This window comes from Terrapene carolina, unplaced genomic scaffold (genome assembly GCF_002925995.2).
Source record: "Terrapene carolina triunguis isolate 2854851 unplaced genomic scaffold, T_m_triunguis-2.0 Scaffold58, whole genome shotgun sequence".
Taxonomy (NCBI): Eukaryota; Metazoa; Chordata; order Testudines; family Emydidae; genus Terrapene; species Terrapene triunguis.
The window spans coordinates 60,818,980-60,835,179 of record NW_020664409.1 but is presented as its reverse complement, the minus strand read 5'-3'; the positions used below and the strand labels follow the sequence as shown (position 1 = coordinate 60,835,179).

Below are 16,200 nucleotides of genomic sequence, written 5' to 3'. Positions count from 1 at the left end.
AAATCTGCAGCAAGGGAGATTTAAATTAGATATTAGGAAAAGCTTTCCAACTACGCCTCTACCCAGATATAACGCTTTATAAATCTTACCGTGTTATATCGAACTTGCTTTGATCCTCCGGAGCGCTGCTTTACCGCATTTTATATAGATAGATATATCTATATCTCTCTCTATATATCTCAGTGTAGAGGTGTATAAGAATTGTTAAGCACTGGAGCAGGCTTCCAAAGGAGTTGAATCCCTGTCACTGGAGGTTTTTAAGAACAGGTTGGACAAACACCTATCAGGGATGGTCTAGATCCACCTCTACCCCCATATAACATGACCCAATATAACACGAATTCGTATATAACGCGGTAAAGCAGTGCTCCGGGGGGGCGGGGCTGCGCACTACGGTGGATCAAAGCAAGTTCGATATAATGCGGTTTCACCTATAACACGGTAAGATTTTTTGGCTCCCGAGGACAGCGTTATATCGAGGTAGAGGTGTAATACTCAGTCCTGCCTCAGCACAGGGGACTGAACATGATAACCTCAAAGTCCTTCCAGCCTTACATTTCCGTGATTCTATGGAAGTAAATTTAAACTTGCTAAAGATGGAAATAAGTACAGTGAGTACCAGTGAAAGTAAACATTTACCATGGCATGGTATAAATACCTCACAGCGGTATACATTCTAAATATTGGGAGTAGAGTTTTAACAAAAATACCATGGTACAGTATGGTATTTAAGTTTTTAATAGTTTCCACTGTATTCTTTAAGACTAATTACATTGAGAGAGGAAAAAAGGAAGGATGAAATATTGGATGAAAAATACCATGGTCAAATAAGCCAAAAATAAATAAAAATCACCAGTATATTATGCTAGTAAGAAAGACAAGGTGCCCAGAGCCTCACTTTATGATGACTATATGTTCCATGTAATAATAATAATAAATTGAATTTCATTGCACATCTCATCCAAAGATCTCAAAGCACTTTACAGACACTTAATCCTCTCAATATCATTTCAATATAGGTAAAAATTATTATATTGTTTAATACAGAGGAGTACACTGACACAATGAGTAGTTAAGGTCAAATTCCCCAATGCGGATGACTGAAGTTAGACATCTAAATTCATATTTAGGCACCTGAAAGAAATCAATGGAAAGTGGTGATGCTCAGTACCTCTGAAAATCAGGTCACTTATTTAAATAAATATGGATCTAGCTCTTGAATTTAGCCATGACAACTTTGGACTTAGTGTCTTACTTAAGGCCACACAGATAGTGACAGAAGTTGGGATCAAATGCTCCATTTCTGCTCCAACCATTACATAACCCTCCTTCCAAATATAAAAACAACTATACCACCCTAAAGACTACCAGTTCCATTATTAATCATCAAGCATATTTAGGATAGTGAAAAAAGAGGGAATAAATGACATTATTAGACTTTCCCTTACTGAGGAAAGTATGAACCCATTTTCAACTATAGCACTGAAAATAACTGGAAGGAAAGTGGCAAGAACTTTGTCATATTCCAGTTGTGACAGACTGATGTTTATAAAACTTTTTAAAAAGATCCCTACACAGACCCAGAGGCTTCAGCTACTCTTTTGGAAAAAGAGTAGAAAGCAGGAAAAACTGTGGCTTTTCCCTGGAAACAGCAGAGTGGTCTGAAGCCAAAAATATTGTTCCTGAACACTGAGTAAACCGCACCAATTTCTGAAGTAACTCTGTATTACAGTTTCATGTGTTTGCAGTTTTGGTGTTAGAAGAGTCAAAAACAAAAATAGGAACAGCACAAATGACGAATTACATTTCATTTGCAGTGTAATCTAAACATATGAAGATCTTGCTGAAATATTCAGATTTCTAAGGTGTCTTGTCTGCAATGTCAATGTTGCTGTTTTAAAACTAGATAAAATCCACAATATTTTAAAATCATCTTATTAACTGTATATTCTAAGAGCAATAGTGTTATGGAATAGCAAAAGAACTGCGATAACTGACCTTAATTTCCCAACACCTTCTATTGACAAAGTCGTTTAGTCCACTTCTATTACAACTTATTCATATTTACATATATCCTCCTGTGTGAAGATCAGAGCCTTAAATATTCCTTTAATCACCTCCTACCACCATTACAAGCCAGTTTTTAACAACTGTTACCATATAATATATCAAGAGGTGTTGCGGGAAGTAATTGCAGTGTCTCAGATACTATGGTCTGATGAATATTAGCTTTTTAATGGTGACTCCTGTGAATCTGATTTTAATGCAGTAGAAATGGAATATTGGAAAGGACGACAGAGTAATAAGACATGATTTAGCACCCCTGTAAGAGATCTGCTTAAATATTTTCCATAAAAAACAGAGTTGAGCAACTGTCTTCAAGTAAGAGTTGCTTGCCATTTTGATTTTGAGGGCCAACATGGGACCCAGGGCAAATATGGTGAGCTATTTAATGAATACTTGTCTTTCTTGTAAATGCACCCCAAACATTGGATATAATGACTGAAGTAAATTCATTTTATGTTACGAAATGGTATTGTTTTCACAAAATAGGAAAAAAGGGTTCTCATTACGGACAAAAGCTGCTTTCTTTTAAGAGAGTGACTTTTGGCCTCACAAGCTACTTTGCTTCATGTAAAATCAAGGGTTGATGGCACCTCTTTTTGGATGAATTTGGCCTGTCATCTACATAGTATTCAGGGGAGTTTCAGTCAATGTTTCTCAATAAACAAATCTTAAATTAAATCAGATTCCCAGTCGGATAACATGGAGAAGACATGTTAGAGTTACTCAGTGTAAATCAACAATTCTTTCTGTCTTCACTATAGATTTTACTGCTTAAGCTCTATGTTCTGCTACTGCAAATTAATAGTTTTGCTAACAGTGGTGAAGAAATTCTCTGACAGCAAAATAAAAATGACAGATGAATTGCATCCCTCCTACTTTTGTAATTTTTTATTTTTATTTTGGTAAAGCTCTTTTAAAATTTTGAAACAGTAAACCAATCTGCTGCTTTCCCACTTCCAGCTTCTGTTGCTGGAGCCACTTAGTTGCTACTGGCATTACATCAAAGTCATAACATGGACTTACCCACTTGTTCACTGGGCCACTTTCAAGCTGCAGAATCTTTTGCTGAAAAATGCCAGATAGAATAAGAGGATAAGTCAACGTCACAGTATTCTTTGATGCAGTGTCAGTAGCCTCTTAGCACCGGGCAAAGAAGCTGAAGCACTTCCACCAGGCTTTGAAGTGAAGCAGGAAAGTGGAAAGCCGGAAAGGAAGCCGACAAGTTCACTCTGAAAAGGGAGCTAGGTTGTTTTTTTAAGTGCCCTCCAGCCACTTAAAGGATTCCACAGACTATAGTTCTCAACACTAAAGGAATGGGAATTGTGTTTTTTCAAGTGTCCCTGTGAAGCTTTGGAAAAACTGACAAGATGACAAAAAAAAAAAAAAAAAAAAAAACCCACAGACATGCCAGAGATGTTTCAGAAAGACCTAGGAACTTAAATATGGGCATTGATACACAGAATGGAGAAATTCACCCAAGTGTGGAAGGCCAGTGAAAGTCCCTGTACACTTTCTAAACCCCTTTTTAGTTCTTCACAATACACCGATAGAGACTGGCTCCACCACACATAGCCCTGGTCTACACTGGGGGGAATGAGGGTCTTATGTGAACTATACTTAATTCACATTGTTCTTTTTGTTCCAGAAAAGACACCTACTTCTGGCAAATGCAGGAATACATGGGAGGAGGCAAGTTTAAAAACTGAATTCATGGCTTACTCATGTTAAAGATGCCTTTGGAAGGTTTTATTTGTGGAAACCATTTTTGTGGTCTTACACAGTTGTTTAGGAATTAGGGTTGGCAACTTTCTGGTAGCAGAAAACCAAACAGCCTTGCCCCACCCCTTGCCCCGCTCCTTCTCTGAGGCCCCACCCCACCTCTCTCCACCGTCCCACTCTCGCTCGCTCTCCCCCACCCTCACTCACTCATTTTCACTGGCCTGGGGCTGGAGATTGTGGGGGGTAGAGGGCTCTGGCTGGGGGTGCAAGCTCTGAGATGAGGCTGGGGATGAGGGGTTTGGGGTGCAAGATGGGACTCCGGGCTGGGGCTGAGGGGTTCTGAGTATGGGAGGGGGATCAGAGTTGGGGTAGGAGATGGGGGTGCATAAGAGGGAATGTGGGTGCAGGAGGGGGCTCAGGTCCATGGATTGGGGTGCAGGAGGGGGCTCAAGTCTGGAACAAGGGGTTGGGGGTGTGGGAAGCAGTGCTGGCTCTGGGAGGGAGTTTGGGTGCAGGAGGGGGCTCAGGGCTGGGACAGGGAGCTGGGGTGCGGGCTCCAGGCCAATGGGAGCTGCGGAGCCAGCGCTCGAGGGCGGGGACAGCACATGGAGCTCCCCGACCACCTATTAGGAATACAGAAGTAAATAGCTTGTAGAAAGAGTTCCTTGTATTTTCCAAACAGTACAAATGTAAATATGACTACCAGGCCTTTCTGATTTATAATATTTCCATGGTTTATTTGATGAAGTGTCCTTTTGATGCTACTTACTGAATTATTTAAAGGATAACATTCATGGCAGATGAGTCTATAAGGCCATGAATGGTTTTCAAGAATGGTGAAATGCCAAATGAAGAATATAGCCACAAACACAGCATATTGCCTCATGTACTCCTGCACTATGAACTTCAACAAGATATTTAAAACCACACTCACTATAGAGTAAATCAGTTGTCCATTGAAGCAATGCAGAGTCTGGAATGCAAACAACACCATAATCAAGGGTGCAGGATCGGAAGTGACACACAGTTTTAAAAATCTGCATGTTTTTAAAACAGATTAGCAAACACCTTAGATTAGTATATGCTACACACCAGAGTAACTGCTAGAGTCTGAATGGAGCACATTACACAACACACGCTGCTCCTCAGAGGGTGTGGACAGTCAGAAAGCAGAGTTGTTTCCTCTTTGTGCTCTCTTGAGTGCTAGTTAGACCTGAGCTGCTCCTCCTGCACAGGTGCACAAGGGGGCAGTGGGGAACAAGAAGAGGATAAGCTCCTTATTCATGCTTTTCCCAGTAGCATACTTGTACAATGAAGGCAGAATGTGGGCCTACATTTACATAACATATGCACATTTCCATTGAATGTAGCATTTTCATAATGCATGTTATGACTCATCACTCATAACTCAAAGTGATGTTCTGATTCTACTGATGTCACATTGTGGGTGGGGTTTATGTGAATAACTATTTGAGGGTGGGTTCAAAAACTGCCTTACTGTTCAAGAGAGTGGCCTGTGAAAAAAGATGCAATGTAACTACACACAGCTAGTGCTAATATAGATCTTACGGTAGCTTGTGATTTGATACATTTCTGGACTAAAACCTTTCCTGTCATGTACAGAAAAGTAAGGTTCATAGCAAAAAAGAAAACAAAGATTTAAAGTGAAAGCTTATTTTATAAAATCAGTGTCTAAATAATTAGTAGCCAGCCATAAACACCAACAGATGCAGTGGAATCTCCAAGAGCCACATCATAATTACAGTTACTCCTGGGGGGAATTTTGTGCCAAAAATTTTAAAATTCTATAAAATTCTGCAAATTTTATTTGTCAAAACACTATATAAATCACACCAGTTTCAATTATTTTGGAAATTTATTTCAATACCTATGAGCAAGTATGTCTGTATCAATATCATCATCATGTCCCATAACCGCATTGGTCGTTGGGGAACCATCATTGATGAGCAACCAACCAATTGTCTCCATCCCTGACGATTGTGTGTCAGTGCTCAAGTCTCCACGAAGTCCACTCCTGTCCACTCTTCTTCTGTCTACCTGTTCTTCTCTTTCCCTGTACTGTCCCTTGGAGGATGATCTTGGATAGGCCAGATCTTGTTACATGGCCATACCACTTCAGCTTGTGCTTCTTCACGGTCATCAGGAGGTCTTCATATGACCCAACGCATTGGGTGATGATGTCGCGGACCTCTTCATTAGTGACGTGGTTGAAGTAGGAGATGCCCAGGATTTAACCAAAGTATCTCATCTCTACTACCTGTATTTTCTGTTCAAGTTCTGCATGCATACAGAAAAATGGAGATGACCAATGCATGCAGCAGTTTCAGTTTGGATTCCAGGGAGATGTTCTTATTCCTCCAAATTGGCTTTAGCTTTGCCAGTGCTGCTGTTTGCGCAGTTCTTGCCTGAATTTCTGCTTTGGATCCTTCATCAGTGATGATTGCCCCCAAATACTTGAACTGTTTCACTGTCTCCAGCTCTTGTCCACTGACCATATGTGAGCTGATCCCATCATGTTTGTTATCAGCTTGGTTTTCTCTGCACTGATTTGCATGCCATTTTGCGGAAGTTTCATCCAATCGTTTCACAAGGTTGCCAAGTTCATCTTTGCTGCCTGCCAGGCCATCAATGTCATCAGCAAACCGAAGATTTGAGATTGTTCACCCCCCAATGCTGACTGTGCATGTGTGATCTTCTAGGGCATCAGTCATTATGCACTCCAAGTAGATGTTGAACAGTGTGGGCGAAACAAGGCAGCCTTGCCGGACTCCAACGGTGGTGCAAAACCACTCCTATTGTGCCATTGACGAGAACCGCACTGCTGGCCTTAGCATACAGTTGTTTAATGGTAAGAATAAGCTTACAACCAACATTGTACTTCTTCATGGTTGCCCAGAGAGCTTCATGCCATACTCTGTCAAATGCCTTCTTAAAGTCAACAATGATATGGTAGATGTCCTGCTGGTGTTGTAAGTACTTCTCACATAGAACACAAAGGCTGAAAATCTGTTCTGTGGTACTTCTTCCAGCACAAAAGCCAGCCTGTTCTCCAGTGATGACATTCTACGCTTGCGGCTTCAATCTGTTCAATATGACTTTCAACATCACTTTGCTGGGATGGCTAATTAAGCTTATGGTCTGGTAATTTTGACAATTGCAGGTTGCCTTTCTTTAGCAGAGTGATGATTAGTGACTGTGTCCAGATGGAGGGCCACTCACCAGTCTGCCAGATCTTGTTGGGTACATCTATTACTATTTCTCCTCCAAATTTCATCAACAGTATAGACACACAAAAATTCCTCCCAGAGTAGAAAGTTAAAGAAACCCCCATGACAACCCAGTTCCCGCTTCTCTGCCCCTTCCCCAACAGAGCCCAGCCAGGGGGCCAGACACTCAAATCCCCTATCCCCCAGAGGCCAGCTGCAGGGCCCCCTGGCCCAGACACTCAGACCCTACCCTCTTAGAGCCCAGGGTTTCCACAGAGTTTCCTGCACACTGCTGCCTCCTTCCTTCAGGGAGTCCTGGGAACCCTCCAGATTCCTCCCTCTCCCACCCCGCTGGCCTTGTCTTCTATTTGCGAGCTGGGCTTTGCTGGGTCCAGCGACCCCTAGTGGCAGCCAACAGCTCTGCAGCCCAATGGGGGGCGTGGAGGGGAGGAAGAGAAAATTCTGCAGGCCCAGCCCAACATTACGGCAGAATTCTGTATTGCGCAGTGGCACAAAATTCCCCCAGGGGTATTATAGTGTAACATCATCATATACAGTTGACATTGTGTCATTGCAAATCAACATCACAGGCTGAGGCAAAAATCAAAATCCAGTCATTGTAATGTCATTGGGAAATCATGCATGATTGTTTGTTTATTTTATTAATATTATTCTTTCCCTCTGTCTGCCTCCTGATTCTTTATATTGGCTACTGCCAAAGAACAGAGGGTGTAAGAAGTCTTTCTCCCATGCACATCTCAAGTAAGGGCCATCTATACTTTGCAGTCCCAGCAACCTGGATACACTCCCTTTGGGAATATCAAAGGGGGGTAGGGAAGCACAGGACTCTTCTCCCTACCCCACTCCACTCAGGGAGCACACAAGAGAATAGGAGAACCTTTTAAACTTTGATTTTTTTCCCCTTTTGTTTTTGTTAAATCCTGCTCAACTCCTGTCAAATCTGACAAACTTTTAGGATAAAAGCTTTCTCTGTTAAAGACTGAGCCTTTCCTCCTCCACAGCTTAGGGCTACTAAGGAAGGGTAAAGCTCAACCTTCAATAAGACCTCATGTTCCTAATGCAAAATACTAGCAGAAAATTTTTTTAATGGGGATAAACATATGCATGGGGTCTCTACAATTCATTTTTTATTGTTGCTTGTGCTTCAAATCTGAGTATAAAATTTGGTCCCCCACCTTTATTTTTCAATTAACAGCCAAGGCTCAGTTTTATTATCATCAATTTATTATTTGTATTATAGGCACATCTAGGAGCCCAGTCATAAACCAGCACCCAACTGTAATGCTAACAATATCTAAAAGCAGCTAACAAATCTTGCCTACTTTAATCTTAGTTTTGAAACCCAGATCCAGAAATCATAGGACCATATAACTCCTAAAATCAGACATTCAAAATAAGGAATAGCCACTTGCAGAAAGGCAATATTTCTTTAAGAAAAATTGCTCTTTTCTATTACTAAAGTGTGTCTTGGAACATGAAAATGTGCACTGACGGTCTCAGCATTTAGTACTCTTATATACCATATTACCTACTCCCCCCCAAAAAAATGTTTAAGTTGCAAAAAGTCAAGCATTCAAAAGTTAAGAAATACCAGAATTAAGGTTGCCTGTGCAACACTAGATGTGTATGCCTTACAATACAGTCTTTAATTACATGATCACATGATTTTTTCCACAGGGCCCTGGAGTCATTCAGTGCACAGAATGGATGGAATTCAAATAATAAACAGCTATCCAAGTCTTTGTATTCATAGTTTTCTTCAGTATGTAGCCCCGTGCTTTACGTAATGCACTTAATTCAACTCTGCTCTGGAGATGGCATTATTAATTTCCTCACAAGCTTTTCTCTGGTGCTCATCACCAGAGCCATCCCGTCCATAAGACAGACCGGGGCAACTGTCCCGGGCCCTGCGCTTTGGGGGGCCCCGCGCTTTGGGACACGAGGTCCAGGGCAGCCTGGGTGGTTAGCGGGGGGCCTGGTGCGGGCAGCAACAAACAACCCAGACCCAGCCTGCTCCACTTGGCTGGCTCCTGGTATCACTCGGGGGAGGGGTCGGAAGCTGGAAAGAGGCGGGATGGGGGTGGGGGCTTGGGGGAAGAGGTGGAATGGGGGCAGGGAGGGGGTGGAGCAGGGGCAAAGCAGGAAGAGGCAGGGCAGGGACTTGGGAGAAGGGGTGGAGTGGGGGCAGGGCCTGGGCCAGAATTAGGGGTTATCCCGGGCCCCGCACCACCCTAGGGACGTCCCTGCTCATCACTATACTATCTAAGGGCTGAATGCTCAAAAGGAATTTGAGCCTAACTTTTACTGAAATCAGTGGAAGTGAGAAGCCTAAATAGAAGCTAGCCTAACTCATTTTGAGCATTTATTATTGTCACAACACCGCTGAGAGGTGGTATTTTCTCTATTGTACAGATGGGGAACTGAGGCATATAAAGATTAATTTCAGAAGTGTTCACTAATTTTGGGTGCCCAATTTGAGACACAGGCTCTGATTTTTCAGAGTACTTAACATTATGTTTGTTCAAAACATAGGTCCCATGGACTTCCATTGCACTGTGAGTACTCAACACTTCCACAAATCAGACCCCATGGTCTCAAGTCAGGCACCCAAAAAATGAGGAAAACACAATTAGTGACCGCTATAAGAGTTTGGTTTAAATGCCTTGATCAGAATCATACAGGAAACCTGTCTAAAGGGCAGGGACAGAATTCAGTTCGCCTGGGTAGTACTGTATTCAACTGCCCTAACCACGAGACTATCCTTTCTCTTCCTGCTATCTCCTGTCTCTTTCATTACACGCTTTCCAACTTGGACAACACAAAGCAGGGATGCCTACAGACAACAATGTCCCACACTAAACAACCCTGGTTAAGATGTTTTTTCTAGAAAAATATGCTCTAGTTCAAATAGGAATTAATTTGGAGAAGACCTATTAGTATTACACAGGAGATCAAACTAAATGATCACAGTGGTCCCTTCTGGCCTTATAATCTATGAATCCCCAGAGCAAATCCATCCTGGCCAGTGAATTAGGCAGTGGTCCTGTAGAAAAATTAGTATTTGATCATATAATTAAAGACTGTATCGTAACACATACACACAAGGGGTGGCATTAAGGTTGCCTATGCAACCTTAATTATATCAGAGAGGTAGCCCTGTTAGTCTGTATCCACAAAAACAACGAGAAGTCCGGTGGCACCTTAAAGACTAACAGATTTATTTGGGCATAAGCTTTCATGGGTAAAAACCCCACTTCAGATGCATGGAGTGAAAATAACAGATACAGGCATAAATATATATTGGCACATGAAGAGAAGGGAGTTACCTTACAAGTGGAGAAATTAATTAACCTTAATTATAGCATTTCCTAACTTTTGAGTGTTTGCTTCACTTTGCAACCTTAATTATTTTCTTTTAACATAGTTTTTTGTTTGTAATTTCCTTTTATGAAAAAAGCAAACTGAAAAATCAGAAACCTCACTATGTAGCATCATATTGACACCCATGTGGGTCATCAGCAGGGTTGGAACCTTTAGATCCACTACACACACCTCTGGCACTTGAGCTAACAGAGTAAGTGATAGCAGTAGTAAGTTGTTACCCTCTAAGTGGGCCAACACTAGAGGAGGATGAGAGGCTTTGCCAGTGGGTTTCACAAATATTTGCGGATAGCAGAGAAAGGATAGAGGAGACTCAGGAAACCTGGGTTCCATTCCAGGCTCTTGGGGGAAGTATGTTCTAGTGGGAACAGAGTCTATCCATTTCATTCCAGCATAACCTCTTCCATTACTTCTTTCCCAACCTGTCCCTGACCAGAGGTTCGGAGCGGAGCCCGGAGCAGCTCCAGAGCAGTGGAACTGCAGGTTTTTGCCTGGAGCTGGATCAGAGCCAGAGCACAGCTCCAAAGCCCTGCTGACCCATTCCTATATCTTCCCCATCCCTGGCACCACATCCCCGTCCCATTCTCCTTGTCCCAGTCTCTACTCTTCAAATTTTTTCCATCCCAGTCCCAGCCTCCTGGCCCACCCAGTCCTAGTGTCAGCACTCTTGACTCTCTATCCCAGTCCCAGTGTCCCCCAATTTCCTAGTCTCAGTCTTCTTGACTAACCAGTCCTAGTTCCCTCCCATCCCTTGCACCATGTCCCAAGTCTCCTTGTTGAGTAAGTTTCAGGTCCCCATTTCCTGGCTCCTCATCCAATCTGTTTCTTTCCCCCACCCTGGCCTCCAGCTACCTCCCACCCACATTCCCTATCTTCAATACCTCCCTGTTCCAAACTCCTTCCTTGGGCTCTTGATCCAGCCACAGTGTCCCCCTACATCTATCCCACCACTTCATTGTCACAGTTTATTTGACCAACCAGTTCCAGTCTCCTGCCAAGGTTCCTCATCCAGTATCTTCCCTCACTTGTTTCCTTTCCCGCCTTCCAATTTCTTTGCCCGGTGAGTCAGTCCCCCCTCAGCTCTGAGTCCCGGTCTTCTTGTCAAGTCCCAGTTCTTCCTGCTCCACCACCAACTAGCCTCTAGTCCCAGTCTCAATCCCTCTCTCGGCTCCTTGTCCCATCTACCTCACCCCACCCTGCACAGGTCCGCCTATTGTTCCCTCTGCATTCAAATAAGGAAGGTTCTTCCTCCAGGCCTGAGCCCAGCACTGGGGTCATTGACAGCAAAGAAATTGTCTTCCTGCTTTCAATTCAGATGCCCAAACCTGGCCCACAGTAGGCCTGCTCAGCCCCGCGCTGGAGAATGTTCAGCACAAATAGAATTGTCAGGAACTTTAGCTGCTAAAGTTCTAAAAAGTCTCTACTGAGCATGTGCAAACTGAGATTTTTTCAAAGGCTTCTAATTTGTCTTAAACTTGGGTGGATTTCACATGGATAACAAAAGCACTGCCTTAACATAATTTCCTGTTCGAAAGCATGCTTTTCAATGGTCATCAGAATTTTCTAGCAAGAACTAAACATTTTTTCCTAGCCTCATTTTTGCATATGGCTGAACTGTTGTGGCTGAAATTAACATAAAAGCCCACTAGCCTGTGGCAGATACCTGGCATGGAAAATTTCAGCCTGAGCAGTTCAAGTTTGGCTAAATTATAAGCAACTGAAACAGGATCTTATGGTGAGAACTGTTGGGCAACCTTAGTAAAAGGGATGCAATCAGCCCTGCCTATAATAATGCAATCTCCTTGATATTTGTATAGTCAAAAAAATAAAACATGAACATTGTGACAAAAGTTTTAATTTTTCTGCAGATGTAAGAGTAATAATACAATTGCCCCATTCTTGTCAGGCCACTGGCCTTTTGAGGAGTTCCAAGGATAGAATTTTAGTATTCCCAATGTACTCCAATAAGTTAGTAGGATCATAAATAGGGCCCTACCAAATTCCTGGCCGTGAAAAACGTGTCATGGACCACAAAATCTGGCTATTGGAGGGCAGGGGCAGGGCTGCGAGTGCCCCAGCCGGGGGCTCCTACCGTGCACCAGGCTCCAGCTGCTAATCCCAGCCCAAGCTGATTAAGGATGGGACTTCCTCTTCCCATGCAGGGGCCACTCATGAAGCCCCATCTCTGGGAACCTCCCCAGGCTGCAGGAAGCTAGGCAGCTGCTGGCTGGGAGCCCAGCTCTAAAGGCAGCACAGAAGTGAGGGTGGCTGTCAGCCCTGGACTTGGACAGGAGGCTGCCAGGAAAACTGGAATGTATGGTAACCAACTCCCCATGCCCTGTGACTCTCACTTCTGCACTGCTTCTGGCGGTGATGCTCGCTTTAGAGCTGCGCACCTGGCCAGCAGCCACTGCTCTCCAGCTGCCCAGCTCTGATGGCAGCATCCCTACCAGCAGCAGCGCAGAAATAAGGGTGGCAATCCCACAACCCCCCCTACAATGACCTTGCGACTACCCCCCACCCCTCCATGGCCTCCCTTTGGGTCAGGACCCCCACAATTACAACACCCTGAAATTTCAGATGTAAACATCTGAAACCATGAAATTGACTATTTTTAAAATCCTATGACCTAGAAATTGACCAAAATGGACTCTGAATTTGGTACGGCCCTAGTCATAATGAAACCTAAATTATCCTATTTAAAAAAAACCACACACCACAGAAGTTAAGAAAAGTGAAAGCTTTAGGTTCAACAAATACCAAATATACACTGAGGCAAAAAAATAAATAAATAAATAAATAAATAAATAAATAAGCAAGCCAAAAACTAAGGGAAATAATCACATACCAATATATTAAACATAGAAATATACCAGTTTAGGAGCTAGGAAGAACCGGTGTTATTTTGCAATGCAATGTTTCTAGTTTAGCACCCTGCTTATCCTTTAGCTCCTGAAGATATTGTGTTGCATTTCATCCTGTTTAAAACATTGTTATAAAAGACAAACATCAAGAAACAATGACTGAAAGTATGCTATTTTACACAATGACAGCAACTACTGCATTAACATTTCTTTCTAGACACCACTATCAATTTATCCTTACCATATATTCCATATTGGAAGCTGGTGGATACACCTGACTCCGTAATTTATTATGAAGATCCAAGATACTTTGCATATCACTGTCTGTGATAGCCCTTTTCCCTCTTTGCTTGGCGATCCACCACTCACCATCCTCGTCCATGTACTTTTCCAAAAGTTCCTCTAATAGTGTACCATTGGGAAGAACCATTGCAGAAACTGTTTGAGCTATGAATAGCAAGGCAGTTACTCTGAGCCATTCCTGTGCTACACACTTCATGATGAATGACCTCAAAACTCCCCAGGGTTAATTCCAGGACAAAAATCTTTCTTCCAGGTCTGTTGGCTGCAAAGGCATAAGAGAGAGTAAAGTGATTCTGAGGTTAAAGTGTTGGCCTGAATTAATCTGTTAAATAACAAAAGTCAAACTGTAGTTGGGAGGGGAGTGTGCCAGTGTGGTTTTTAGGGATGCCAGAGAACACAGACACCCATCCTTTACACTGTGGCTTTGACCTCATGAATTGAAGATCATTCAGGTAGTTATGTAAAGCACACTTAAGAGTCTGCATAAATAAAAGGAATTTTTTCATAAACTGCCTTCATCTGATAGTGCCTTTAAGCAATCTAAATTAGATGATTAAATTAATTAGGTCCTCTTATAAGATCCCAGTGTATAAATATAGCTGTTTTCAAGCTAAAGGGGCTTGCAGCGACCCCCAAAATGAAAACAACCCCAAAAAAGAATGTGAAGTATACTTTAAAAAAAAATCAGGACTATCAAATCTGATGTTGATCAGAAGCTTTTGTTTTATGATTTAAAAATATTTTGAATCTTCAAATTTAACAACAAAACTTAGATTATTAAAACCTGTTAGTCAAACAGGGTTTATTTATTATGCTCGCAGAACAAAAATGATGAATTATTTTAAAAGAAGGTTTTAAAATGCAGTTCTCCCATCAAGAATGTTCTTCTGATGCTCGCTACTGCTTGAAGGTTTACCATTTGGAAAGCTACAGTGCTTCCTATCTACAGTAGCTCCCTCATCCCAGTTCCAAACACTAACCCCAATCCCCAAGCACTCTAGTTATGGACCTAGCTGTGGAGGGTAGACGGGGAAAGGAACATTTGGCATCTTGAAGAAAATGCACACAGAAGCTGCATAGGTGCCCAGTATACCCAATGTTCCAATAGGGAAGATATATCGTATTATACTACTGGGCCAAATTGCACTTTCCACACCTGTTAGACATTAAATAAAGATGCTGAAATGAGAAAGTCTGGCTTTTTGGCTCCCGTTCCTATGAAAAAAAAAAATAGGAATCTGCCTTCTCTGGGCTGCATTTCAACCACACGCCCGCCCGGCTTCTAAGGACAAATCAACTGCTGCTGCCCCAAAGTTGCTTCTGTGAGCGCGCGATGGAGCCACAACTCTGCGGAGAGTTAAGTCTTCCAGCAGGTCAGACCTGGAGCTCTCCCCCTGCCCCTCCCTCCTCAGGCCCTTTGTTACACGGCCCCGGCTGGGAAGGCGAGGCGAACTGGACAAAAAGCCAGGCGGGGAGCTGGGTCTCCCCGGGAAGTCCCCGACTCGTGCGTGGGAAGAACCGCAAGTCGGGGGAGGCGGCGCGCGCAGGGTCGCTGCTGACTGTTGCGGGAGTCCGGGCTGAAAGGCGCGGAGCCGTTCCCAAGCGAGGCTGAGCCAAGCCCTTACCTCTCCCGGCCTTTCGGACACCAAGGTCCAGGCTGCAGCCGCCCAGCCACAGCCGAGTTCGGTCCGCCGCCCGCCCGCGTCTCCTCCCCGCCTCGCAGAGCCGGGAGACGCGCCGGATTTGCCTGGGCAGCTGAGCAGGAGCCGGGGCGCGCTGGAGGCTGCGCCTGCAAACTCTGCGAGAAGTTTGTGCACCAGTCCCAGCCCCTCAGCGCAGACACTTTCCCTGCCCTCCGCTCTGGACCTGGGAGTCCCCTTCCCGCGCTCGCTCCGGCCTCTCGAAGGCCCCCTCCTGCAGCTGCCAGTGCCAGGAGCTCAGCGCTTGCTTCCCCTTTGCTCCCAGCCATTTATCCCGGGCCTAGAGCGCGCCCCCAGTGACGTGCCCTGGCCACCCCGCCCCACCAGCATCCCGCCCGGCCGGCCGGCACCGCCAGGAGACTCGGAAAGGGGCTCTGTTAGCGCCACTCAAACCCCGCCTGCAGAGGGAAAAGCTGGCTCCCTCTGAGCTTCAGCTACCTGCCTCCGTCCTGCAGATTGTTTAGCCCCAAATTGTACCATCAGAATAGAGAACAAAGGTCCTCGCTGGACCAAGCAAATCCAGAGCCGCAGCAAGGGCGCGTTAAAACCCCAGATCCTACAGCTGCATCCAGCCAAGTTTTGGCCGTGAAGCTCCAAATCTTAAAAACCCCGAATCAGGTCAAGACAAATGCGGCTCCAACTGCAGCAAAACATTCTGGATCCTAGCACATGCGTACTGGAAAAACCCAAGTCAAACCCCTGGATCCAGCCAAATGTTGTCCCATCTGTCCCTACAGTTTAACCTAACAGCTAAAGGGATGACGGGTCCAACTGCAACAACAACAAAACCCAACAACAAAAACTGGCCTAGGGCACAGCAGCACTGCAAAAACTCAGATCCAACCCATGGAACCCGCTGGATCCATCCAATTATCAGGGACCAGATAGAGTAGGAGCAGCTGCACTTGATCTCCCCGC

At 44.0% G+C, this 16,200-nt stretch overlaps 1 protein-coding gene across 1 annotated transcript in view; it reads right to left on the bottom strand.

Moving 5' to 3' along the window:
* Positions 1–15,551, bottom strand: part of CRISPLD1 (cysteine rich secretory protein LCCL domain containing 1) — a 53,558-nt gene extending 38,007 nt beyond the window's left edge. Inside the window, exons 1-2 of the mRNA XM_026662664.2 lie at positions 15,208–15,551; positions 13,521–13,844 (exon numbers count right to left, since the gene is read on the bottom strand). Of these exons, the coding sequence (XP_026518449.1) occupies positions 13,521–13,778 (258 nt within the window). The 5' untranslated portion in view covers positions 13,779–13,844; positions 15,208–15,551. The remainder of the gene's footprint in view (positions 1–13,520; positions 13,845–15,207) is intronic.
* Between the last annotated feature and the right edge of the window lie 649 nt (positions 15,552–16,200).